General features: G+C 44.2%; 1 protein-coding gene across 1 annotated transcript in view; it reads right to left on the reverse strand.

Annotated features, from left to right (window-relative positions):
- Nucleotides 1–9,151: 9,151 nt before the first annotated feature.
- Nucleotides 9,152–27,527, reverse strand: part of HECW2 (HECT, C2 and WW domain containing E3 ubiquitin protein ligase 2) — a 149,852-nt gene continuing 131,476 nt past the window's right edge. The window contains exons 21-28 of the mRNA XM_056861110.1: nucleotides 25,865–26,017; nucleotides 24,429–24,527; nucleotides 21,478–21,607; nucleotides 20,107–20,253; nucleotides 17,941–18,055; nucleotides 16,557–16,642; nucleotides 14,541–14,653; nucleotides 9,152–9,293 (exon numbers count right to left, since the gene is read on the reverse strand). Of these exons, the coding sequence (XP_056717088.1) occupies nucleotides 9,182–9,293; nucleotides 14,541–14,653; nucleotides 16,557–16,642; nucleotides 17,941–18,055; nucleotides 20,107–20,253; nucleotides 21,478–21,607; nucleotides 24,429–24,527; nucleotides 25,865–26,017 (955 nt within the window). The 3' untranslated portion in view covers nucleotides 9,152–9,181. The remainder of the gene's footprint in view (nucleotides 9,294–14,540; nucleotides 14,654–16,556; nucleotides 16,643–17,940; nucleotides 18,056–20,106; nucleotides 20,254–21,477; nucleotides 21,608–24,428; nucleotides 24,528–25,864; nucleotides 26,018–27,527) is intronic.

The following is a 27,527-nucleotide window of genomic DNA, read 5'->3' on the forward strand; positions in this document are numbered from 1 at the left end:
AAGAGAGTCCATCAGCACTTCAACAATTTTCACCCAAATATCTTCCTCACCATGGACCAATTCACATGGGTACATTTCCTGAACATCGCTGTGAAACTATGCAATGGGCGCATAAGCACTTCTATCGAATGCCCATGGACTGCCAAACATACATACACGCTTCCAGCTACCATCTGGAACATATAAGCAAGCCATAGTCTACAGTCAAGCACTACATTACAATTGCATTTGTTCCGATCTCTCAGACAGGGAGTCTCCTCATAACCTGGAAGATTTACAAAAAGCATATTTTGGATTAAAATACCCATCCAGTTACATAGAAGAGCAGATCAGTAAAGCCAGCCTGGTACCCAGAGCCAGCCTGTTACGGAACAAACCCAAAGGAAGCAACCGCAGAATACCACAGGTTGTTGCCTACAGCATAACTTAAACCACTTCAGCGCATCATCAATGACCTGCAGCCTCTCTCACAGGCCTTGAATGGCAGGCCTTTCCTCGCTGACAAGCAGCCCCCCCAGCTTAAAATAGCTTCTCACAACAATCACACATAACTCGTCACAAACCCAGGACCAAACCCTGCGCCGACCTAGATGTCAACTTTGTTCCTATATATATATGTGGGCAATGCTGTCACAGGATCTAATAGTACCCGCTACACCATCCAGGGCTCATCCACTTGGAAGTAGCCAATTTAATATATATCATCATGGCCCAGCAATGCCATTCTGCAGTCTACAGTGGACGAACGTGTTGGTCTCTGCATGAGAGAATCAATGAATTCAAATCGGACATTAAAAAATCACAACATTCAGAAACCGGCCAGGGAACATTCTGATTTCCCTGACCATACCATTATAGACCCGAAAGTCGCTGTGCTACCCCCCACTTCAAAGGGAATATACAAAGTGACAGTGCTGAATTAGAATTTATAAAAAAAAATTAAACACTACATACCATCCTGGCTTAAACGGAGACTTGAATTTCCTCAGACTATAACCAATATCAGTTCATTTTCACTTAAATTGTTTGCTTACCTCATGGAACCCTTGACCTCCCTCACCATCCAACATATGTAACTACAAATTCTGTTGATTTATCATACCTACCCATTCTAGATCAGTTTCTCCCTTTTCACCTTACATTGAAATTTACACTAAAAACACAAATAATGTAATTCACACCAAGCCTTTTGGAGCATGTTGAAATCTAAAGGGCACCACAAGTTGTGTCTTAAATGTCTACATACATTTTATATTTAAATGCCAACATGCTTTTTCATAAACCTCTCCTTTTACTTTGATATGGAAAAACTTGTTCTCGGGTTACAGTCAGAACTTTATAGGTGTAATAAAAATGAGATCTAACACCCCCGCCCAGTAGCCATACAGATTTATATTGCATAGGGGAAGGCTCACAACCAGCAGAGCTATCAGTGATTTAGCAGTTGATGCATTAGAAGTCTCTCGTACCAAAAGAGCATCTTAGAAAATTGCTGTCAACATCTACTTCCATACCCTGCAGATCTGGAAGACATCTGCAATTGATAATCCACAATTCTTACAACCAGCTGCAGTTAACACTTCAACCGTCGCCTAAAGCTAGCAGATACAATTCCTCCTGATGTGAAACACCAAGGCCCTTTTGGATTTCTGGAAGTACTGAAGAAACCTCAAAACCTTTCTTCATTCCCATAACTTAAAAAAGCAAGCAAAATGCCAGCCCCTGATTCGCCGCCAATTTCCACCCCGCCGGAGACTTTCCTTTAGAAGCCCTGCCAAACAGCTACCGCCTGGATTTCCAACTTCCTTTGAAGATTATATGTTGTGCATGTTCACTCTATATCCATTGAACTGGGGTGAACAACTTTACCATGGAACTTATGTTATGCACAAGCCGGCCTTTGGGTCAGGATTGAATTTCGCCTTAGATGCCCTCCTAATCTAAGAAGGATTGATTTGATGTCTCATTTTATGTGGTCGACTTATGAGTAATGGAAACAATTTGTTTGCAACTGTAAAGAGCTGCGGTTTAAAAAACAAACACCATGTGAATGATATGAAGCATCACAAAAATAAACCCACTGGTTCAGTTTTATCGCGTAAAGGCAGTATAAAATCAGAGCAGAAATAAAATTCCCACACAAATTCAAATGCAAACTAATGCTGAGGCTACTGATTACATCAAAGAGTGTTGTGGTTGAGTAACCACGTTCAGGGTACCATTCACATCAAGAGAAAGGGTGCCTGTGGAGTTATCTTAGTAGTACCACCTTGTTGAACCAGCGGACTCTTCTGGAATGTTGAAAACTGCTAGTGGGAGCCACAACAAAATGGCTGCCAATGGGGTGGGGCAGGGGTCTCAAAACTGCGGCTCCAGAGCCGCATGCGGCTCTTTGGCGTGTTGAGTGCGGCTCTCTGAACTTGGTTCAGAGCCCCTGCTCTTACACCCGCTCGTGCCGGCAGCCGGACTGCGGAGCCAGAGTGCCTGAGAGCGGGCGTGCTGTCTCTCCCCCCCCCCCCGCCGTGGAGAATGGCCGGGTCCCCCTTTCCCTTGCCCTCAACGGTTGGGAGGCTAAAGCCTCTAGCCGCGCGATTGCTGGGCGGGCGGCTCGGCGGTTCCTCCCCACCCACCCCCACCTATCAGCTGTTGGGCGGGGCGGGCTTCCTTTGGTAGACCTGGCCTCCGGCTGAGTCCTATTGGGAGGCCATGTCTACCCACTGGCTTTCTTGGCGGTAGACCTGGACTCCGAGGAGGGGAAAAAGTCCCCCTTCAGAGGCCAGGTCTACCAATTGGCTTCTATGGGCCTCCGGAGGCCAGGTCTACTGCCAAGAAAGCCAATGGGTAGACCTGGCCTCCCAATGGGACTCAGCTGGAGGCCAGGTCCACCAATAGGCCTTTATGGCGGTAGACCAGGCCTCCAGACGAGGACTCCGGACGGGGAAATGGCAGGGACTTACAATTTAATTTTTATCAATAAATAAGATCACTATTAAGTATGATATCAAGTTTTATTCAGTGTACCTATAGTTTAATTAAGACTTAAAACTTTAATTAAAGTTTATTAAGTTAATAAACAGTGTACCTACCTATATAGTTTAAGAAATTTGGCTCTCAAAAGAAATCTCAATGGTTGTACTGTTGATATTTGGCTCTTTTGACTAATGAGTTTGCCGACCCCTGGGGTGGGGCAATCACAAAATGGCTGAAACAGGGGCTCAGCCTGATCACAAAACGTTGTGAAGCACCGTGATGGAGGCAGCTGTTTCCCAATGGGTGCTCTCTCTCTCTGCAGACACAAAGTTGGTCTGCTGGGTAGGGTTGTCAGCTTCCAGGTGAGGCCTGGAGATCACCCAGAATTATGGAGCCTCCAGACTACACAGATCAGTTCCCCTGGTAGGGTTGCCAACCTCCAGGTAATAGCTGATCTCCTGCTATTACAACTGCTCTCCAACCGATAAGAGATCAGTTCACCTAGAGAAAATGGCCGCTTTGGCCATTGGACTCTATGGCACTGAAGTCCCTTCCCACCCCAAACTCCACCCTCCTCAGGCTCTGCCCCAAAAACCTCCCGCCGGTGGCGAACAGGGACCTGGCAACACTATCCCCTGGAAAAAATAGCTGCTTTGGAGGGTGGACTGTATGGCATTATGGCCCACTGAAGTCCCTCCCCAAACCCTGCCCGCCCCATGCTCCACCCCCACATCTCCAAGAGTTCTCCAACCCGGAGCTGCCAACCCTATTGCTGGGCTCTTCTGAAGCCCCTCCTACTCCAAAAAGCGGAGGAAAGCCAGGAACGGCTCTCTGTTTTGAGGAAGAGTAGTTTTGCGGAGAAGCCAGTGGGTGCCAAGAAACGCACTGGCAGGAGCCATGGCTCCCACGCGCACCATGTTGGGGACCCTGGGTTTATGCCGCTCCAGTACCTGCTGTGAAAGAAAAGCTATAAAGCATCACAGCTACTTGACTGCAATCCTGAAAATGAGCAGGAAGCTGATTAATTGATCTTACAAGTTATTCCAAACAATTTACCATATATTATAGAAACGAAATGGCATCATTATTCGCTTAACTGTAATGGGCATGGAGGATGCCCTTGGCACATTCTCTTGGAAAAGTTTGCTAGTGCTGCCCGCTGGCTTTTTCTCAGCCCTCATTCTCACTCCCTGTGCTACAAGGACCAGTTCCTTATGGAGGCAGAAGTCTAGTCGGGGAAGCAAAGAACCTCCAGGCATTTCCAGAAAATTGCAAGTGAATAAAAGACCAGATGAAGAATTCCAAAACAACTGGGGAGGGGCTGTGGCTCAGTGGTAGAGCCTCTGCTTGGCATGCAGAAGGTCCCAGGTTCTTCAATCCCCGGCATCTCTAGTTAAAGGGACCAGGCAAGTAGGTGATGTGAAAGACCCCTGCCTGAGACCCTGGAGAGCTGCTGCCCGTCTGAGTAGACAATACTGATTTTGATGGACCGAGGGTCTGATTCAGTAGAAGGCAGCTTCATGTGTTCATGTGGAATCTTTATTACTCATATTTGTTAAAATGTTGTATAAGCAAAATTGAGTTTGGGTTGATATAGGCCTATGTAAAGGAAGAAAACGTTTAGATATTAAATCAAAAATAAATGTTAAAATTTTTACCTATATAGAGAATAAGCTAGCAAGTAGAAAACAAAGAGGACCATATATTAAGAGGGTAGAGATACGACATAATATACTTGCTAACTAGGAAATAATAATAGTATATATGAGGTAGGTATCAAATTTTATATTTCTACCCAGAAATTTTCTGTATTCTTCTATTTTTCTGTATTTTTGTTTATATATATATATATTTAAATGAAAATTATACACACACACACACAGAAAGTTGCATCATTACACAGGAATTAGTCTTTCCCCATAGGCTCTCTTCAGTGATTCTACCTTTTCCCAACAATAAAAACATGGTATTTTGCCACAGGAGGCATAAGCTGCACACATACAGACCCATGGTGTACCTAATGTAGTTCAGAGTGCAGTGATGCAGGTGGTTGTTCACATGCTGTGAATATAGGGTTACCAACCTCCAGGTGGTGGCTGGAGACCTCCAGCTGTTGCAACTCATCTCCAGGCATCAGAGATCAGTTCACCTGGAGAAAATGGCCGCTTTGGCCATTGGACTCTCTTGCATTGAAGTCCCTCCCCTCTCTAAACCCCACCCTCCTCAGGCTCCACCCCAAAATCTTCAGGTATTTCCCAACCTAGAGCTGGCAACCTTATGTGAATGCCTATTGGCTAGTACCTGTGAGGTAATTCATAAAGAATTGCATGCCCTTTTACGTAGACACCACTTGTTTTCCATTAATTTTTTCTGCATGGGGTGGGATCCTTCCCCATTGTATCATTCCAATGAGAGCATTCACATGGCCTGTTAAATTTGGGAAGGGAAAGCACTTATGAGCACTGTTAGGGCTATCCTTGTGAACAGCAATTTGTGACACTTATTTCTTGTTTAAAAATTAATGTTAGACTGTGCTTTCCCCTGCCTCAAAGCCTGCTGAGTGCAGCAGCAAAGATACAACTCCACACCCGCGACATGTCACCACCTAGGCCTCCTTGGGGCAGGTGCTCAGGGCATCACCGGAATTGCCGTTGTGGCCCCTAAGGCTCACAGAGCCATGGCTCTTGTGTTAAGGAGGGAACCCTGATGGATTGTATGTGGCTTGATGTGCTGTCCTTAAATAGGGGTGGGAGCAGGCTAGGGGTGGCATGCTGTAAATCCCACAAGCCAAAATGCCAGGAGGAAGAAAAGAAGGAGTTGAACCCCCCCTGCCTTAGCCAGTGGAGGGCCCAAGCAGGGCAACTGGGAAAGGAAGACATCAGGGGCTGGCACCTTTGCCACTATCCAACTATACACATTTACCGTACTCCAGTATGGCAGAATGGCAGTACACATTCTCTGATCGGGAGCATTTGCTTTCTTGAATACAGAGATGGAGCCTGTGTGCGAAGGTGTTGTGCCCACGAAGAAAGCATGCATAGATTGGGGTAGGTGGCAGCCCCCGCAGTTGTGTGGGCCCTCGATACACTCTCATACTCTTGGCCACTTCCAACATGCTGTGCCTTCCATGCTCAGTTCTCACCAAGCCATTTTTTTGAGAATACCTTTTTTTTCTTTTGGAATTTATTTAGAAACGCATCCTTTATCTATCGGTGGCACGATCAGTACAAGTCACCTAACGTACTACTAGAAATAGTTACTAGAAAATAACAGAACCTATTTTTTTAAATGATGCATTGATTTATTATTTTTAGGGGGTTTTTTGTTTTGTTTTTCAAAAGCAGACTCCGAACACACTTTGATGGAAAATTTCTCCCCATGTCAAATATTTATCTGTGTTAAATTGGATGAATTTATGTATTGATATATAACCAAAGTTATAGGTGTAGATTTAACAAAATAGGATGGGGTTAAACCAGGAACGTTCAGTTACCAATTACAGAAAATAAAATCTCCCCGTACATGCACAGAACTTTCCTGCCCAGAATGCTTAAGAGTCTCCTTACACGGTTTTCATCTTGGGTTTTAATTAGTACTGATCTACTAAAAGAATTTAAAAAAAACAATCCAAGTTCTGTGATGCCTATCCAAGCAACATTGCCATCTCACATTATCCACACTTTAATGTCCTGATGAAACAAGGACTGTTCTGTTGTTTCCCAGCTTATTGATAAATTTATTTTATTTATTAATTATTTCAATTTGTTACCCTGCTATTCCCGGCCAAAGCCAGGCTCAGAGCGGCTGAGCATATTTTACCGGAGGTTTAAACATCTGGGGCAGTATACACACAAATATAGAGCACTGCTTGAATTTTCGTTCGTTGCTCAAGAAAGAACAAAACCAGTGGGAGGCAGACAAGGTTCTGTTTATGAAACTCGAGCATATTCTTTAATTGCGATGTGGCTTTGTGCAGGCCACATTTCTTCTGGCTGACCTCTGCCTTTCCTCAGCCTCTGCCTCCGCCCCAACTTTAACCTACCTTCCCAATAAGAAGGTGTAAAACCAGTCTTCCCTTTAAGCCACCACTATTACCCATCAGGCCAAGCTTCAGGTGAGTAGGAGGCTTTTCTCACGACAACGACTAGTATAAAGAGCATGCGTGAGTCATCCGTCTGCCAACGATAAGTGCATGAACATTCCAAGGTCACTCCCAATTTCAACTCTGCCTCTCTCCCGACCAGGGCTTGCAATGCATTGGGCACCATGCAAAGGGAGGGGTCGTGACTCAGCACTAGAATGTGTTGCATGTAGGACCTTCCCAGGTTCAGTCCCTGGAATCGCCAGTTGAAGGATGTGTGTTGAGAAAGACTATTCTCCACCTGAGATCCTGGAAAGCTGCTGTTAAGTCAGTATAGCTAACGACGAGCAAAATGGACCAACAGGTCCAACCACTTCCATCACAACGTATCAAAGAAGCCCCCAGAGTGAGAGACCCTTGCGAGGAATAGACTCAAACAACCGTTATGTATGTTTCTAAAAAATAAATTAATTAAGAGCTTATTTGACATGGTGGATTCATGCTTTTCAAATATACTGTAGAAAAGTACTTCATTTTAATAAACATTGATAAGAAATCACTCATGAAAATGCAGGCTTTTAAAAAGACACTACAAACAGTTTACATCTCGGAGATGGTTTCACCGCTAAACATGAGTGGAGTCATTCCTGAGCGAAGATTCGTCCTTTCTGACGCTGGCCATCTTCTTTCTCCAGATCTACTGTAGCGCTTTTAATTGTGCTGTACAAAAAAAAAGGAAATATTGCCGGGGGGGGGGGGGATACGAAACATCTGTATTCAACTTTATTCCATAAAGTAAGTTGATAGATGGGGGGTAGGGGGGAATAAAATGCATTTGAAATAAATGCGTATTACACAGTTATTACATGTAGTGACCTTAAAAAATTATTACTTATTGTGCACTGTCCTGATATGATCGACAGACGTGGCACTGTGAAGAGAGCTCGGTCATAAAGCAACTACTTCCTGTCGATTTGGATGAGTGATGCAGTTTCCTGTCAGTCAGATCGCAAAGGTCCCTTTGACTTTGGTACATTCAGTGCAAAAAAATAGCTTCAGGAATATATTACCCTTATAAAAATAAAAGGCATATATATATATATATATATTATTATTATTTCCCTTGAGAGTGCTTAAAGAATCAAACACAAGAACAACATCTATTTAAGCATGGAAAAGTGAAAAGAACAAAAGAGTATTCTGTCCACTGATTTCTTATTTACACTCTAAGGAACTCAAAATAGGGAACCTATAAAAATAAACTAGTCACTGTAAGAGGTGTTTTTTTTTTCCTTTTTCCTGATATGTTTTGTTTAAGTCTAGGGTTTTTCTGTTCTTTTTAAAAAAACACTCTTCATGCAGTATAAAGCATAAAACCCATCATCATTAGATTCTCTTATAATGGTTTATCTCTTGTGGAACACACTGTTTGCATTTACATTTGTACAAGCCGCCACCCAGTTGCCGACAGTCCTTTGTATTTGTCATAAGCCCCAGAAAATTGATCTCTACGGTGCACACCATGCAGGCACTCATAATCTTAGGTATAGCATATATAGCATATGGTATTGTATAGGACCCTAAAAGTAGTGTACTCTTGGGGAAATAACTTCTACCAGATTAACAACGGAATAGAAAAGCCAGTATTTTGCACTCGGCTTCCTACAATTTAGCGGTGGGCTGACGAACTTTCGCCTGTTCAAGTACTTGGGAGGGGTAAAATCCGTTTTTGAGACAAAGTTTTGCAGGAGCCCTGATGCAGCTGATCACACGTCCTCACATCTCCTTTTTGTTTTCCTTAAGCATCACAAATGTTTAAAAAATTCAGTGGTCAGAAGACCAAAAAAAAGAAAAAAAAAGAACGAGAAAAAGAAGAAGTCAATTGCTGGATTGTTGGTTTTCCCCACAGACCACATATACCTTGGCTATAGAGCACTCAAGCGGCTTTTGCAGGATTTGCAGAGCCTACTGGAGCTCATGTTGCTCATTCGTCAGGTCATCATGCCTTAAACTGCAACGGGGGGGAAAATGGTTTTCCTCTAGGAAATGCCATCCAAACATTCATGTATTCTTTGAGAAGGATCCATTCAGGAGCAAGGAGCCGGGCACTCAAGTCCAAGTGTGCTTGTTTCACTCGAGTCCAAATGTGCTTGTCTCTTCCACGGCGGTCAGCAGCTTCTCATACAGCATGGAGAATGATGGGTAAGGGGGGAGATCCAGACGATTGAAACAAGTGTGAGCCCTGGATGGGGGAAAAAGTGAGTAAAACTCCCAAGTCATTGCAAGAAAGGCACAGGAAAATAATTAGGGAAACAGATGCTTTAAAGAAATTTCTTCATCAATACCCCATTTTATGCCCAAGTTAAAAAACAAACAAACCCAAAACTAATTGCTAAGGGAATTTGTGATCTTTCCTTGTCTCTATTTGGATAAGGAATCAGAGGCTCTCTTTCTAGTCGTTTCTCAAGTATGGGCACTGGGATGAAAAAAGAAGAGCTGGTTTTTAAATGCTGACTTTCTCTACCACTTAAGGAAGAATCAACCCAGCTTACGATCACCTTTCCTTCCCCTCCCCACAAAAGACACCCTGTGAGGTAGGTGAGGCTGAGTGTGACTAGCCCAAGGTCACCCAGATGGCTTTGTGGAGGAGTAAGGAAACCAATCTGGTTCACCACATTAGAGTCTGCCGCTCATGTGGAGGAGTGGGGAATCAAACCTGGTTCTCCAGATTAGAGTCCACCACTCCTAACCACTGCTCTTACCCACTACACCACGCTGGCTCTCAATAATGGGATACAGCCATCATTTCTCTGAAGATACCCATCTGAACTCTTGGCAAACTGTAGTTTGCCTGTCTGACCTCTTAAAGTGCTAAAAGCAGGATCACTGAGAAGAAAAGTCCATCAGAGAAGCTGCTCACTCCACCTGTGCGGCAAAGAGCTTTCTCAAAGGTCTACTAATGAACTTCTGGCCGTGCCTTCTGACTGTGGGGCAGGAGACAAGTGAACACTGTTATTCTTTCCACTGGATGAAAATCCCAAAGGTAGTACGCTCAAATATTAGTCTCCTGATAAGAAATCAAGACTCATTCTGCTTGCAGCCAAGCCTGCCTCTGCTTTCCCCCCTTGGCCCACAAAAAATTAAATCAGAGACAGCCAGAGGGTACTTTCAAGCACAAGCATTCCTGGTTTTTATCTCCAATTTACTGAAAAATGGGAGAGCTGCTGCCGTTCACTCATCTTCGGCAAAGCTACCACGAGGAAAGCTGCCAGCTAAATAAGACGATTGCCTTTGATGAGAGGAGCAAAGATCAGCAGATATTTTTGTACCAGAGGGTAACAGAAATGAAGGAAGGCAGACTCCCCAAGAAGTTAGCCAACATTGGGCAGAGGAGTGGGGGGTCTCTCCCAGAAGTCTGCCAGCATTGGGCAGGGCGGTGGGGGCTCCCCCAGAAGTCTGGCTATATTGGGTGGAGGGGGGTGGGGGCAAGCCAGTCTTGATTGTAGGCATGATCCCATTTGTGGGGGTATTCATTGAACCAGTTCCCAGAGTCCTACCACTGGAACTCTGATTCCCTTCCCATGAAAAGAAAAGTATGCAGGTTCTCCCTCCCATGGTCAGAAGCCAGGGGATGACCTTTGAAAACAGCTGCAACTGCTTTAGTTTTTTGAGGCCACTAGAAAAAGTGACACTCTTGTTCTACAGAATTCTTGAGCTTGCTCTGCAGCAGGACACCAAACCCCCTTGAAGAAATAGTCTCTTCTCCTCTCTTGATAAAGGGATTCAGCATCCAGGAAGGAAGGCAATATATTTAAGCTAAGCATGCTGTCCAAGGGCACAGAATGTAAATGTTTGACTCTCATGGCAACTGATAAAGGTAAAATGTTATCTTAGCTCATGGCGACTTCATGCCCATATAACCTTGCCGCTCAGCAGAAGTTCATATATCATGCCAATTAAGTTAGCCTGGGTCCAATGTCCATATAAAGCTCAGCAGCAGAGTTCATATATGCAAGTTCAAACTGGTGCGTGTATAATTCACCGAAAATAAAACCCTGCAAGAACCAATATTATCCTTGAGTCTGCTCAGCAGCCCCTGTGTGTGTGTGTTGGACTAGGATAATCTGGGTTTGAATCTCTACTCGACCAATCGCTTGGGTGACTTTCAACCAACCCCCATCTATCAGCTTAACCTACTCTCATAGGGTAGTTGTGAGGATACCAGTTGAGAAGAGAAGAACCATGTAGCCTGCCCTTAGCTCCTTGGAGGAAAGGTAGGATAAAAGTGTAACAGATAAATAGATATTTGCTGCTGGCAAACAGTGGGCCCAAGAGAACGTTATGACACCATTTTCACTCATCCATTCCATTTTTTATCCCACTCTTCTTTCTCCAAGGAGCTCAGGGTGATACACACGGATCCCCTTCCTCTCATTCTAGTCTTGGTTGGCTTGGGAGAGAAACAACTGGCCTCAAATCATCTAGTGACCTTTATGACCAAGCTGGGATTTGAACTTGGCATGAGCTGAGACTGTGGCCTTTTATGCATGGGTAGTTTCCACAGGATATGCTGCTCTCTCGGTGCACAGTATTTGAACTCGAATTCTCAAATCACTATGCACAGGGGCTCCCCCTCCAAAGAAATTCACGGAGTACTTGGGATTAAATTTATGCATCACCAGAGGAAATGCGGAGCTTCAGAACTTCTCACTAGCGTTCTTGCTAGTCACAAACAAAAAAACCTGTTCGATCAGGCTGAGTTGTGAAACTGACCCCACTCACTGGGAAACTGACCAAATAAGCAGCCTCATAGTATTTTAGCTTCAAGGGGAAGGGATGGATGAGGGAAAAGACAAGTGGGAGGTAGAAGCAAAAATATGTGTGTGGAGAAAACCTTGAATTGACCAGTATGCACAGGACCAGCTTTCGATTTGGTATCGAGACAGACATTAAACTCGGGGTAAAACAGCATCCACAAAACGCAGCGAAAATGCTAGGGGAAAGTCTAAAGGTCGGGAAATACATGCATAATGAAAACAAAGCCCCAAAGTACTCGGGGCTTGATGGCGATGGAAACAACTCGTGCATAAAAGGCCCATGTCAGCTTCCATCAGTCCAGTAAAATCTGCAGGGTCTCTTCCAAAGGTCTTCTGATACTCACTGATCCTTCTTGACTTTTAACTTGTCCCTCCCTCGCCAGCTCTGTGCCATGTTTGCACAGCAAAAGTCTTTGAAGCTGGTACCGCTCTGAACACAAGGTGTTCTGCATAAAGGGGCCAGGAAGCTTATGAAAACAAATCACTTTCGTTCTGCTCAGAACTGAGGGAGAGAGGGTCACTTGGATCACTGTGCTGTTTCTTCAAGTTGCGTGTGTGTGCCTGAGGGCTTGTAATCTTACACTTTGTTTAATTAAGCTCTCGTATGCAAACAAATGCCTTTAAAATCATGCTCATGACCGAATGCCACCAAGGCGTAGTTCAGAATCAAAGATCAACTCTGCCTATGCACTCAAAGGGGGGGGGGGGCTAAAATTATTTAAGTTATAGCCAACGTTGTGTTCGGACCAAGTTCCCTTATCTCATTTTCTTTCGTGGAACTGGGCGATGCAGGTCCCCATTATTCCCACTATCAAGCAGAGAGAGCAAGCCAAGGCAGAATGATTTGCCCAAGGCAGCTCAATGCTGCTAAAGACATTCATAGCATTGTTGAGTTGTGGGAAGAGAGTTCATGACACCTTCCTAATAATGAATGCAACTGCAGAGGAGGAACCTGTTATAGAAAAAAGGAGGATCTTCTGGGAACAACAGCTGTTACCCACTTCCACTTTGCTTGGGATTGGACTGTTAGCGTAAAGACCTGTTTGAGTCTCTGAGAGTTTACGAAGGGAAAGAGGGCAGATGTGGTCTCAATTTTTTTTCTCCTGCATCTAATAAGCAGAATGGAAAAGCAAGTTGAAACTGCGTTAAAATAGGGTGTAGTGGTTAGGAGCGGTGGACTCTAATCTGGAGAACCAGGTTTGATTCCACATGAGTGTCGGACTCTAATCTGGTGAACCAGGTTGGCTTCCTCACTCCTACACATGAAGCCAGCTGGGTGACCTTGGGCTAGTCCCAGTTCTCTCTGAACCCTCTCAGCCCCATCTACCTCACAAGGTGTCTGTTGTGGGGAGAGGAAGGGAAAGCGATTGTAAGCCGGTTTGATTCTCCTTCAAAGGTAGAGAAAGTCGGCATATAGAAACCAACTCTTCTTCTTGTTCTAGGGTTCTGGTAAACCAAACCACACAGGGATTTCTAACTTGGTAGTGGTAAGTACCATTAAGTTGCAGCCAACTTATGGCAATCTTGTAGGGTTTTTAAAGCAAGAGACTAACAGAGGTTGTTTGCCATTGCCTTCCTCTGTGTAGCAACCCTGGACTTCCTTAGTGGTCTCCCATCCAAGTACTCATCAAGGCTAGCCCTGGTTAGCTTCTGAGATCTGACAAGAGCAGACTAGTTTGGGTCATCCAGTTCAGGGTATTTCTAACTTACTTTTGCAAAATTACTATACAGATTTGAAGTTAAGTCAGATAACTGTATTGTACGGCTGAATAGCTCACTACAGATGTCATGTGAAACCGTGGTTAAATCAAACTGATCATGATGAAACACGGGCCACTCCACTAACTAGGGTTAGTTAGGGTATATCAAGTAAGGATCCGAAATCCATAGTTTCAAGTTGGCTTACTAACCATGTTTAGCCTTAACTGTGGTTTCACATGATATATGAATGTGGACTTCCATGCATACCCCTAGCTTGCCCCTTGATGCTGCCCTCACCGTAGTGTAGGCTGGGACAGCAAGAGTCATAAAAGGCCAAGATCCAAGCGATTGATTGCCTGCAGCTGAATCCTGGCTTCACAAACTGATCATAGTCAAAACACACCATGGTTTCATGTTCTGTCTGAATCAAACCTATGTCAAATCTAATGACGGGCATCAGTTTCTCAATAGGCATTCACATAATTTCAAAAACTGGCAAGAGAAATAACTTGGTTTATTACAGGTTAGGTATCCCTTAACCAGGCATCCAAAAGTTGGAATGACCCGAAAACCAGAAGTTTGGAGTCGACACGCAGGCATTACTCACAGGCCCTCAGCAGCACGAAGCCTCTCTCGCCTCTGCTTTCTGATGGTTCAGTGTACACAAAATTATTAAAAATATCATTTAAAATTACATTCATGCTATGTATATAAACTGTATATAAAATATATATAAAACATAAAGTAATTTTTGTGTGTAGACTTGGGTCCCATCCCCAAGATATCTCATTATGTATATGCAAATATTCCAAAATATGGAAAAATCCGAAATACAGAAAACGTCTGGTCCCAAGAATTCTAGATAAGAGATACTCAACCTGTAATTAAGTTAGTATGATTCATTCACAGAGACCTGGACTCTTACTTGGCCCACGGATTTAGGTTTCTTAAAACACCTGGTATCATTTTACCTGGGCAGAGCAGTGATTTTCCCCCATTTCTCTACACAGAATCTTCTTGGTCCGTTGCTCCCCCTCAGAGACGCAAAACCTTCATAAGGTATACTAGACGTGCCTGTAACAAACTGGAGACAAAAGCCAAACAAGATAAGTAACCATTGCAGAAAACAGAACTTAGATCTTCTCATGTGCTATTTTAAAAATATGGGTGAATTCCTATGTGCAAATGGCCATATCTGGGAAAAAGTAAATCCCACGTGATATTTACCCATCTGTTTACTTTATTTATTTAGAACATTTATTGGCCACCTTTCTTCCTTACGGAGCTCAAGGCGGCTTTCAATATAAACAGAACACATAAAATAGAATACATAAAAATACATAAAACCAAAATTTAAAATCAATTATTAGGACTGCTTTAATCAAATGGAGTTCTAAATAAAACTGTCTTCAGCTGCCCCCTAAAGGTTGAGAGTGAATGGGCCAGGCGCACCTCCCTGGGGAAGATGTTCCATAATCGTGGGGCTGCCACTTGTGTACCTATGCAATATATAGCCAATCGATTCCATTCAAGATTACATGTAGAAAGAAACACTTCAAACCCAAACACTGAATAGGAACCACAAGATGGGTGTTTAAGACTTTCTGGGAAAAGATGACTCTGGCAGACTCTGTCAAAAGACTGGCAGAGGGTGTTTTCCAACTAAAAAGGCACATTCTTGGGGCTTTTAGGTGGAGGCCAGAACCTACAAGTAGTTCCAGGCACACAAGGGACTTTGTACTTTTATTTCTCAACCAGGTTCCAAGTGATGCTGTATGAAAGTCCTCTCGGCTTTCAAAACGGAGAGGATTTTCGAAGTACAAAAACACACATGCGCTCATGCCCTTTATCAGCTCTTTGGTTTCCCAGTGGAGTCAGCTTGAGAGACTTTTATATTTGCTTTTGTACATTTGTGGCGTTTTGATGCTCTGCTACCTCCAACAATCTCCACGTGACATCTACGTAGGGGAGATGGTAGGGTAGGCTGAGAAAAGCCAGTCAATGGGTTTCACGGCTGAGTAGAATTTGAACTCAGATTTCCCCAAACCTAGCCCAACATTTTAACCATTAACACACAGTGGCTCTAGACTGCATTGATGGATTGTTGTCCTAGTTCAGGGCCCCCAACGTGGTGCACGTGAGTGCCATGGTGCCCAAGGACACTTTTCTTGGTGCCGCCAAGGGTTTTTAGAAAGTGGAACAATGTTGCTCATTTGAGGATGGTTTGGAGATGAACAAGACTAACAAGATGTAGGATGAAATTTTCCCATCATTACAAATATATGACTTTCCCCCTTTCCTTCTCTTTTTTTAAAGGAAGGAGGGTAATTCTTTTTGCAGCTTTGTTTGCAGTGGTTTTTTCCCCCCTGCTTAGTTTCATTATTCGCGTTTTGCAGAACAGAAATACACGGGAATAAAAAGAATGGTGGTGTCAAAGCAATCAGCAGTTCTAAGCAAGCTTGAGGCAGTGAGAGAGAAAGAAACTCGCCCCTCCACCCCCCAGGCCGGCTCCACTGTTGGAGGCTATACAGGGAGGAAATGACATAATGGAAATACTACTGGATCCTTGTAGTAGAACCCTATTAAAATTTTAAGTCAACAGATAAAAGCTAGAAAAAGCTGAAGGCAGAAGGAAAAGAAGACCCAACATGAGATGGACTGACTCACACAAGGAAGCCACGGCTCTCAGTTTGCAAGACCTGAGCAAGGCTGTTGAGGACAGCACATTTTGGGGGTCATTAATTCATAGGGTCGCCATAAGTTGGAAGCGATTTGACGGCACGTTAACACTCACACAGAGAGAGAGAGAAGCACCCTTGGATTTATCGTTTCCTATGATACCCAGTAAACGTCTTGAAGGAGATTCGAGAATGATCAAGCCATTCATCTGCTTTAAAGTTATGCGCTCAGAGTTTCACCAGCCTAGACTGGATGGTTGAAGGTAAAGTGGTAGCCAAGTATTTCACATGTGTCAAGAGTTCTCTTACCTGTAGCAGCCTCAGCCGCTGTTCATTGTTGAATCTTTCTACAGCAGCCCAAAACCATCGGATGACAATGTGATTGTCATGATACCCTGTTGGATCCAAACAGAATACTGTATCAATGTGGCCCACACAAACACATGAAGCTGCATTCTGCTGAATCAGACCCTTGGTCCATCAAAGTCAGTATTGTCTACTCAGACTGGCAGCGGCTCTCCAGGGTCTCAGGCAGAGGTCTTTCACATCACCTACTTGCCTAGTCCCTTTAACTGGAGATGCCAGGGACCTTCTGCATGCCAAGCAGATGCTCCACCACTGAGCCACAGCCCCTCCCCATAAATACAAAGATATTTAAATTTTTAGCGGCTTTGTTTCCACTTGATTTCTAGAAATGGTCCACTATCAAGCTGGACTTTGTTTGCAACTGCTCCATTACTATACATTCTGACATCTCAGATTAATTTGTTATCAGCGATCTGATCCTAGCATATTTCCCAGTTACCCAGGAATGAACACCAGATGCCAATTAATTCAAGCATCTCTGTCACAGACTCATCTCTAGAGATGGAGCCTTCTCATCTTTCACCAGCGGGCTTAACTTCTTCCTAGCCTTAATGCCAGTCCCATCTGCAATGAATAACAGCCAAGCATACCTTTACACCTCTGATTAACCTACACGCTCTTTTGCCTGTTACCAGCTGTGCTGTTTTTGATTTTGCCCCTTTTATCAAAAGAAACGCCTGCCCTTAATCCAAAAACTAAGTGGAAAAATCCAGGCCTTCTAAAGTTAAAAAAAAAAAAAAAAAAAAGCACATACTTTCTGAAATTATGCTGCAACAGATGAGTCTCAAAAATTAAATTAGAATAGTTTATCACACTCTTATTATTTTTTTTAAAGAAATTACTTCTTTCGGTGTATTCAAAGTTTCACCGCCCAAGCGATCTGAAAGACTGCAACACAGGGCCATCTATGCTTGGTAATTAGCAGCGCATTCCAGGCTGAAGCACCCCATATATTTTTTTGAGTTTTTCAAGCTGAACTGTTATTCAGGAAGTGACTGCGAAGCCGACGCATACCTGCTTCACATTTCTTAGGAGCCCCTTTAATGTGACTGTTTGTGTTTGCTCCACTCCCGCCTTGAAGAATCCCCTCAAGGAAGCATGCAAAATCACAGCCGCCCGTTAGCTATGCAAACGGCGATTGCTAATGGCTATGCAAACTGAAGGAACGAAGGAGCAGGCGAGTGGGGTGTGTGTGGAATTTCTCCTTTTGCATAAGGACTGTGAATAGGCACTTTAAAGGTTGCATTTAAAAAAAGAGCTTTGAGCGAGCATCAAAACTGACCCTGCATAAATGGCCAGAGATAAACAGTTAAGTGGAAGATCTCACCTCCTCTGTACTCGGTGTTATTTCGCCAGTCGCTTAAATCAATTTCTGCAGTGCCGGCAATAACCAGCTCCAACTCTCTTGCATCAAACACGGAAACCAGCCGGGCATCAACGACCTAGGAAAGAAAACAGATACATCCAAAGAAATGCACACTGGCCTCTCTCTATTTCCAAACAAAGTTCCCTTTCGGGGAGGAAGGAAGGCTGGGCAGAAATGTTTTAAGAAATAATCCCCTGGGTGTAACAACTTGTATGTCTTGGGCTGGCTTCAGCAATCCCTGCATGAAAGGACAGCTGATCTCCCTTGCCTTCCCCTCCCCCCAGTAGTTCTGACCCCCCCCCCCACCAAAGTTGATTCCTAGGGTCACCTTCCAAAGTGGCCATTTTCCCCAGGTGAACTGATCTCTGTCATCTGGATATCAGTTGCAATAGCGGGAGATCCCCAGCTACCGCTGGGAGGTTGGCAACCCTATTTACCTTTCACCCCCCTCCCCCCCCCCCCGATTCCAGCACAGAAGTCACCAGAGTGGCTATTAGCCACAGTAGGGAGGGGGAAAAGACAGGCACTTTGTCTTTTCTTTTTTCCCTCCTATAACCACTCATGGCAGCCTAGGCGTGTGCGCGGCAATTTCTATTTGGCAAAAGCACACGTGGGAGGAAGGGAATCCTTGTTTACCCAGTAATGCAGCCAAGATCGAAATCCTCCCTCCCCAACTTTAATGTTCATGAAAACCCCTAAATATTTGATCGTGGAACTCCCAAGCAATGTACAATTTTATCCTTAAATTTTAAAAAGCAGGATCCTGGCATCCCAAGTTTTTTCCCCCCTTTTGTGTTGCATATATTGTAGACAGCTGTTTTGAATTGTAAACTGATTTGGACACAACAGCAGGAAAGCAGCATCAAATAGCTACCTGGCAGTGTAACAGAGACAACACAAAATTGCTGCTGCTAGCAAGTTGACACGATTTCTGGAATTCCTGTTTTTAAACACTTCAGTACAGTAGATCTGGAGAATGGAGTATGTAGGGATGAGGAAGAGTCCCCTGAATGCTTACTACTTCCTCTGTGTTTTGGGTCTAGAGCATGGGTGTCAAACTCAATAGTTGTCATAAACTCAATATGTCATAAATGACCCTTGGTTGGGCCGGGCCATGCCTCGCCAGCAACGACTGGGAGTGAGGGGTGGCTGGCTGGCTCATGGGCTGGGAAGAAGAGGAGGAGTAGGAGTTGGTTTTTATATACCGACTTTCTCTAAGGGAGACTCAAACGACTGGGAGTGAGGGGTGGCTGTCTGGCTCATGGGCTGGGAAGAAGAGGAGGAGTAGGAGTTGGTTTTTATATACCGACTTTCTCTAAGGGAGACTCAAACCGGCTTACAATCACCTTCCCTTCCCCTCCCCACAACAGACACCCTGTGTGGTAGGTGAGGCTGAGAGAGCTGTGACTAGCCCAAGGTCACCCAGCTGGCTTCATGTGTAGGAGTGGGGAAACAAATCCAGTTCACCAGATTAGCCTCCGCCGCTCATGTGGAGGAGTGGGGAATCAAACCCGGTTCTCCAGATCAGACTCCTCCGCTCCAAACCACCGCTCTTAACCACACCACCATGCTGGCTCTCAAAGGGCCAGATCTGGCCCATGGGCCTTATGTTCAACACCCCAGGTCTAGGGCTACTGCTAACACAGATTATCACTGACTGCTCCACATCGAAGTAACACTTTGCAGTTGACGTCTCATCTCAGTGACCTAAGATTCGCCACCCTATACTTAAACACAGGTGCAAGAAAACGCTGTGCCCAACACAGTGGGGGAACAACTGGAAATCTATCCAGTAGCGATGAGTGGGGGAGGTGGAAAAAAGGAAAACAAAACATTATGCTAAATAATATCAAACTAATGTTCGTGAGTTATATTACTGGCCCCTCCACACATACATTATCATTTGATGGCAAAGAATATGAACACCATTCATTACATTTCCCAGTTCCTTACATGATGCACCCTTATTACTTTCATGATGAATACAGCAGATATAATTCCAGTGACAAAACCAGGCTTCTTAGTACAAATGTAATTGGTTTCGGAATAGGTGTTAATCACGGCTTTCTGCTAAACCATGTAACACTAGAGGTATTTAATACGTTGAAAACAGATTTCTGTTTTTACCTCATAGAACCCACGTACGAGACTCTCCGTCTGCTGCACAACCCCTCTTTCAATCCTCCATTTCACCATTCTCTCGATATACTCCTTCTTGTTCTTCTCTGTCACCGGGATGTTGGCACCGCCCGGCTTCAGTTCCCGCTCAGTAATCTTAAAGGCAAAACAACCACCGAGACGTTACGAAGAAAGAGAAGGGAGGGGGGAATTCAGTTTGCATTAGATTTTTCAAGCTGAGCTAAATGACTGATTAAAACCCTACTGAAGCAATGAAACCCAGGCGAGCGAAAGCATCTGAACATTTCTCTCTGTCTCCTGGGCCAGGGATAGGAGCTACAAAGCAGGAAACGCTGTAAAAGGAGATACGAGGCAAACTTCACATGCTACAATAAGAGATTTTACGGTGAAGCAACCTAATATCTGCAGTGGAACAAGAATTGGTTTACCGAGCAGTGGGCATTGTAAACCCACCTTTCCCCCTCCCAAATTTAAACACACTCAATGCATCCTTTAGAGGAAAAAAAACCCCATCTCTATTGGATAGAGGCTGCCAAAGACACAGTTTGGGGGAACACCGGGGAAAAAAACTTCCAATGAGATATTCTCTCTTATGGAATGAGTAAAATGCTTCTTAAGACAAGGTTTTATTCAAAATGTGTAGTATGAAAACTTTTATGTACGTCTACAGCATTAAATAATGGTACATATATGGTAGACATATACAACACATCTTCAAGAACGTGTTTCTGTTTAAATGCAAATAATTTTGGCAACTGGAATATGCTGTAATGCATTTAATGATAATATATTGTTAAGGAGTTTGGTGATTTCAATGTTATGAACTTTATCTTGATAGCCAAATATGCTGGCAGTCCTACCTATTGTGACTATATATGTGTTTCTGTCCAAATAACACTTTTGTTTACGACATAATGTTTTCTACCTTCAACTTTCCCCCCTCCTTCTCAGATGACAAACATTCAAGTGTTAAGTTAGCATAGGGTGCAGCAGTTTGCAGCTCTCTCTCAAGCATTAGGAATACTTGCAATTTCTCATCTAGAAAATACCAAGACATTTTTACATTTAAATTCCATAAACATGCCAAATAGTACAATTTTGTATGCTAACTAAGGTCATTTATGCATGGCTGTTTCCTCGAGGTCACCCTGCTGAGTACTTCAGGCTTTGCTTTGATTATGCTTGCATTCTCCGACCGTCAGAGATTGCCTCACTCTCCCTCCCGTTTTCACACGTTTTGCCCGCATTTTCTGGGTGCTGGCTAAACGCAAATCCAGAAAACATGAGCAAAATGTAGGGAGACGTCTTTCTTGATTATTAATTTTTTTCGGGGGGGGGGGAAGGAAAAATAATGCACACCTGTCCAAAGACTTCTTCATTTACAGTGAATGTGAGATCTAGGATATCATGTATATCGTTGTCTTTCATCCACTGCAAACTCTGGTGGAACTCCTCATCAAGGTATTCCAAGTCACTCAGGTCACAGAGTCTAGCACGAACAAGAAGAGGTTAGAGAAACGGAAGAGACAGCGGCGGTAGCCTGTGCTAAGGAAGAGGAGTTAAGACAGGACATTCTTGCAACCTATGAGAGCAAAAAGAAAACATCTGAAGAACTGTTATTGCTAGCTTGATCTCCCCAAATCTCTGAGTTTCCTTGATAATAGCAACTGTAATTCATCTACACATTCTTCTTCATGGGACACACGATGCAGAAATTTTCCATTTGGATTATTTCTTCCATTTTTTGGTTCTATGGTTCCACATCAATGCTACTTTAACCAAAGAACAGGATAGCGAATTCATGCCTCCTCCCAAAAAAACCTATCAGCGATTGGCACCCTCCATGATCACAAGATACCATTTAGCTATTAATGCCACCTTTGTATGGACCCAGTTTGCCATGCCTTTGATTCTTTTGCTAAATCGTAACAAAGAATGCCTAAGTGCAGCAGCTTGTCAGAAACTTTCCTCTCCTTATTCATGCCACTCTTTAAATGAAGCTCCCTAAAGCAGGAGCTCCTCCAAGCTAAGAATAATTCTGTAAATTAGAACGATTCAAGTTTAAATTAATTTATTGCTCACATTCTTTCAATACGTTACTTAAAGAAAGAAAGTTCTTTCACAGGGCAGGCCGTGCTGGTCTGTAGTAGAAAAACTAGATTCAAGTCCAGTTGTACCTTAGAGACCGACAATATTTTCAGGGTATGAGCTTTCAAGAGGCAAAGCTCCCTTTGTCAGATAACATCTGGGAAAGGGATCCTCGACTCTCCAAAGCTTATAGGAAGGCCTAAAGCTTTCTGGGGAATAAGCTTTCGAGAATCTTTTGTCAGATACCATCTGTTGAAAGGAGCTTTGACTTTTGAAAGCTTATAGGATGGCCTAAAGCTTATACCCTGAAAATATTGTTGGTCTTTCAAGATGATACTGGACTTGAATCTGAAGGGAAGATCACCATGGTACAAGTGCAGTCAGGAAGGGAAGAGGAGAGGAGAGGGAGCGAAGAGGAGAGAGAGGGGAGGAGAAAAGAAGAAAAGAAGAAGAGAGGAGAAGAGAGGAGAGGGGAGGGGAGGGGAGAAGAGAAGAGTAGTTCAGGAGCAGACTACTTTTATTCCTCTCTTCCAGTTCTTTTGTGTACACAGTATGGCTGAAGTAAATCCAGGACCAGTTCACCAAGCCAACAACCCAGGCAACTGCCTGGGGCACCACAGTTTGAGGAGGGCAGCCGAGCAGGAAGCGGTATTGTGTGCGGCCTGTGCTCAGGGCTGCCTCCCAGACTTGTGCTGCTACTGCCTGCTGTCCAAGGAATACTCCAGGGGCACAGGTAGTATTCCTGGGGCATCGCTTTCTTCAGTGTCCCGGCTGCTGGAAATGTGGAAGAGTGTGTTGCAGGCACAGCCTTGCCTGTTGCCTCCCTGATCCACACCTCCGCCACTCCGAAGGAAGGTGAGTTTGAGCAGCACTGGCACGACCTCTGGGGTCACTTTCCTCACATGAACACATGAAACTGCCTTCTACTGAACCAGACCCTTGGTCCATCAAAGACCACCAGCAGCTCTCCAGGGTCTCAGGCAGAGGCATTTCACATCACCTACTTGCCTAGTCCCTTTAACTGGAGATGCCAGGGATTGAACCTGGGACTGACTGCTGGTGCTGCTGAAAGAAGCAACAGGCAAAGATGACACCCATGGCCGGCCTGACCTCTATTGCCTTCTTCTCAGCCCCCCAGGACATGTTTGAGGTGGCAAAATACCATGAGCCAGCCCTGGGCAAACCAATGCCCTTGTTGAAAGGTGCAGACAGATTTCATAGAAGAAACAGACGACAGTAAGGCAGATATCGAGCCTTTCCTCTTATTAATAGCATCCTAAGGTAGCCGGCTCAAGGTTGATTCAGCCTTCCATCCTTCCGAGGTCGGTAAAATGAGGACCCAGCTTGCTGGGGGTAAAGGGAAGACGACTGGGGAAGGCACTGGCAAACCATCCCATAAACAAAGTCTGCCTTGGAAACGTCGGGATGTGACATCACCCCATGGGTCAGGAATGACCCGGTGCTTGCACAGGGGACTACCTTTACCTTTACGGTCTTAATAGTAGACACTACCATAACTAGGCCTTAATGTGAGTCAAAAAAATCTGCAGAGTGGCTTAGTGTTAGATAATTACACATTGAAGGCAATGGTTGGAAGTGTGAGTATTGTGATAAGGAGTTTTGGAGAAATCCCCGCCACCTCCATTATAATAACACGAGACCTGCTTAATTCTACCCTAGCCCTAAATCTCATAGCTGAATGGAACTCAGAAGGGGAAGAACTATTATAGGCCATCCTAATAAACCACCTCGTGACTCTTAGTTTTCAAGAGGCCAAAGTTCCTTAAAAACTTTTAGCATCCTGACTCGGGAAAGAGGCAAAGGTATTCTCCTCCATAACAGTGGAAACTGTAAAGGCCCCCCCCCCACGGTTTGTCTTTTTCCCCTTTCAACTGGCCCAAACTGCCTTTAACATTCCATAACTCCCGGAGAGCAGTGAACAGGCTTAAACCCTATCAGGATATTTATCCTAGAAGAGGCTACTTCCCTTTAAAAAAAGGTTACAAACTAATTTTTTTCTCCATTTTCTGCAGAGCCCCTTGAGCTTGCCTTGCCTGTCAGTGAGCCCATCTCACTGCCCTACCAGTAAGCGGGGGAAAGCCAAGCGTGCCGTCAGAAGGAGTGACTTCCTAACGGCACTTTTGCGGACAAGAAATTTATAGTGTATTCACTAACTGCACTACCCCTTTTCAAAGGAACTTAGGAAAAAGTTTTCTACTCACATTCTGAGCAGGGCTTTATAAAACGGGCGCGTAAAGAAGGCATCTAACAAATACTGATGAATCAGAGTGAGACCGAGGATTCGACCGCTAAACCTGAACCTGCCAGAGAAAAAGAAATTAAGAGATCACATCTGATCTGTCATTAGTTCAATGAGGGGAAAAACATAAAGGTCAACGATTTATTTTTTTTAAAGACACCAGCATCTTCGCAGTTAGATACTGCTGGGTTTGGGGGACTAGACCACAATGGTTGCCAGCCCTGATCTAGATATTTACAATTCAAACAAGTTACATCACATTTCATTTAGACACGAAACATTATACAGAGACCCACCTATAAAGAAATCATATTATCACATAAGGACATTCGAGCCTTCAAGGGCTTCCGGAGTAGGCGACACCATCCTACTCCAGGATGTGGCGATGGCTGCCAACTTGGAAGGCTTTAAGAGAGGAGTGGACATGTTCATGAAGGAGAGGGCTATCCATGGCTACTAGTAAAAATGGATACTAGTCTTGATGCATACCTATTCTCTCCAGGATCAGAGGAGCAGGACTATTATATTAGGTGCTGTGGAACACAGGCAGGATGCTGCTGCTGCAGTCGTCTTGTTTGTGGGCTTCCTAGAAGCACTTGGTTGGCCACTGTGTGAACAGGTTGCTGGACTTGATGGGCTTTGGTCTGATCCAGAATGGTCTTTCTTATGTTCTTAACTCTGGTATCTCTTATGCTTCTTTCTTCCTCCTTTGTAACACAGCATTACAAGAAGGGAAACAGAAACAGGAGAGATTGGGCTGGTATAGCCCAATCTCATCAGAGCTTGGAAGCTCCCTGGCCACCGAAAGGCTTAAAAAGCCTTTAAAAATATATTTTTCCAAAAATGGGGCATTTTTCCCCATAGAAAACAGCAAGGCTGCGCCAGGAGGCGCAGCAAACTCTGTTGCTGGAGGGGGTGTTCCTGCCCTGGAGGGGCTTTGGAAGCCGACTAATGTCAGCTCTCCCCTCGGGAATGCCCCCTCACTCTGGCACTGCATGTCTCTTCCGGGATTTCCGGGGGAGTGGCGTGCAGCTCTGCAGCACCCAGGCACCAATGGAACTATCCCCACTGCTAGCGTAAGTGCCTCTTATCATGGAATAAGAGGTACTTATGCTGGCGGTGGGGTCACGCCGCCTCCTAAGCTCTCTCGGCCCTCCACCTCAGGAATGGGCTCTAAGTCTGGGCAGACCCAGGTACAAACCCCCACTCAATAATGAAGCTTGATAGTTGACTAGCAGTGAGTCACCACTGCTCAGCCTAAATTACCTGACGAGATTGTTGGATTATTATAAGGATAAAGCGGAGGAGGGGAGAGGCATGTATATTTCCTTGCTGAGTTCTTGGGAGGGAACACATGGTAAAACAAACAAACAAACAAACAAACAATAAAATTCTTACCATTCATGGTGATTGTCCACAAAAGCAGACATGGGACTTATTTGTACAGTGTAAGTATCATTGGCAGAGTATTCAAACAAGCCATAATACGGGTTGAAGAGCTCTCTCGATACCAGGAAGAAAAACTCCCGTGATGGTCCGCTGTAGTCCAGCCTTTCAAAAGAGAAAACACAAACAATAACATTACACAAGGTGAATGAATTGAAAAGGTCTCGATCATCGAATTGACTCTACACAATTTTAGGCTGGAAGGTTTAGAAGGCGACCCAGTTTAGAAGGTGACTGATTACAAGTTATTCAGTTTTACTAATGAAGCTGGTAGTTCCATCATGCCAAGCAGCATATTTTTTAAGAGGTCTGAGCCAGAATTCCATATGTATGGGTTTTCTCGTCGTAGAGCTGCTCTGAGAAAGAAGCAGCGCCTATTCCCTACAAAAATTCTTCACAGAGGCCCCTTCCCAACAAATCTCTTCCAGAGACTTCAAATGTGGAATTTAGCCACCGACTTCTTGGAATAGTGGATCGCTGAGTGTTGGTTCTCCCACATATGTATAATACATCCTATGATATCTCTCTCTATTTAATTGCTCTGCACGGGAAGATAAACCGAGTTCTTTGAAAAACATTCCATTGGAGGTGATGGCAGCTGACAGAAATTTCCTAGCTGTCAAACATACAACTCACCACCAAGTGAGGATGAATATTATGGAACTATATCTGATCTATCCTGCTGTTATGACGACAACATGATTCAATAATAATAAAAAAAAAACCTTATTGAGGAGTTTTCATTACTATCTTCCAAACAGCGAGAGATTAGTTTGAGCCTTCCAGAAGAAATGGAAAAGAGGCGGCATAACGTCCTTAGAAGAACCATCTCCAATAAACAGGTCATCCTAATAAGCCCGATACATATCACCATGTAAAAAATATCAAAGCTGGAAATGAAATATGATTGTATCGCACCTTAGGAAAATGGAAGCAATTTCATGGTTTCAAGAGATAGGAAAAGGACTGAAAATAACACAGCCGATATGGTTAATGTCCTTATATGGTGTGGCCTCATTTGGAATTCTGGTTGCTGTATCTCAAAAAAGGATATTGCAGAGCTGGAAGAAGTGCACAAGAGGGCAACCAAGATGATAAAGGGGTTGGGAGCACCTTTCCTCTGAGGAAAGGCTGGAGAGTCTGGGATTTCTCAGTCATGAAAAAGGCAGAGGAGGAGGAGAAGAGGAAGAAGAGCTGGTTTTTATATGCTGACTTCCTCTACCTTTTTAGGAGAATCAAACCAGTTTACAATCTCCTTCCCTTCCTCTCCCCACAACAGACACCTTGTGAGGTAGGTGAGGCTGAGAGAGCTCTAAGAGAGCTGTGCCTAGCCCAAGGTCACCCCAAGGCTTCATGTGTAGGAGTGGGGAAACCAACCTGGTTCACCAGATTAGTGTCTGTCATTCATGAGGAGGAGTGGGGAATCAAACCCGCTTCTCCAGATCAGAGTCCACCGCTCCAAACCACCGCTCTTAACCACTACACCACACTGGAGAGAGAGCTGTGTGAAATGGTATGCTGGACTAGATCCAGCAAGCACTACTAGCTTCTCTGAGTGGAACAAATCTGGACTTTTCCGAGTTCTGTGCTTCATTAAGGAACCGATCATTCATTT

This window comes from Euleptes europaea, chromosome 15, assembly GCF_029931775.1.
Source record: "Euleptes europaea isolate rEulEur1 chromosome 15, rEulEur1.hap1, whole genome shotgun sequence".
In the NCBI taxonomy this organism is placed as follows: Eukaryota; Metazoa; Chordata; class Lepidosauria; order Squamata; family Sphaerodactylidae; genus Euleptes; species Euleptes europaea.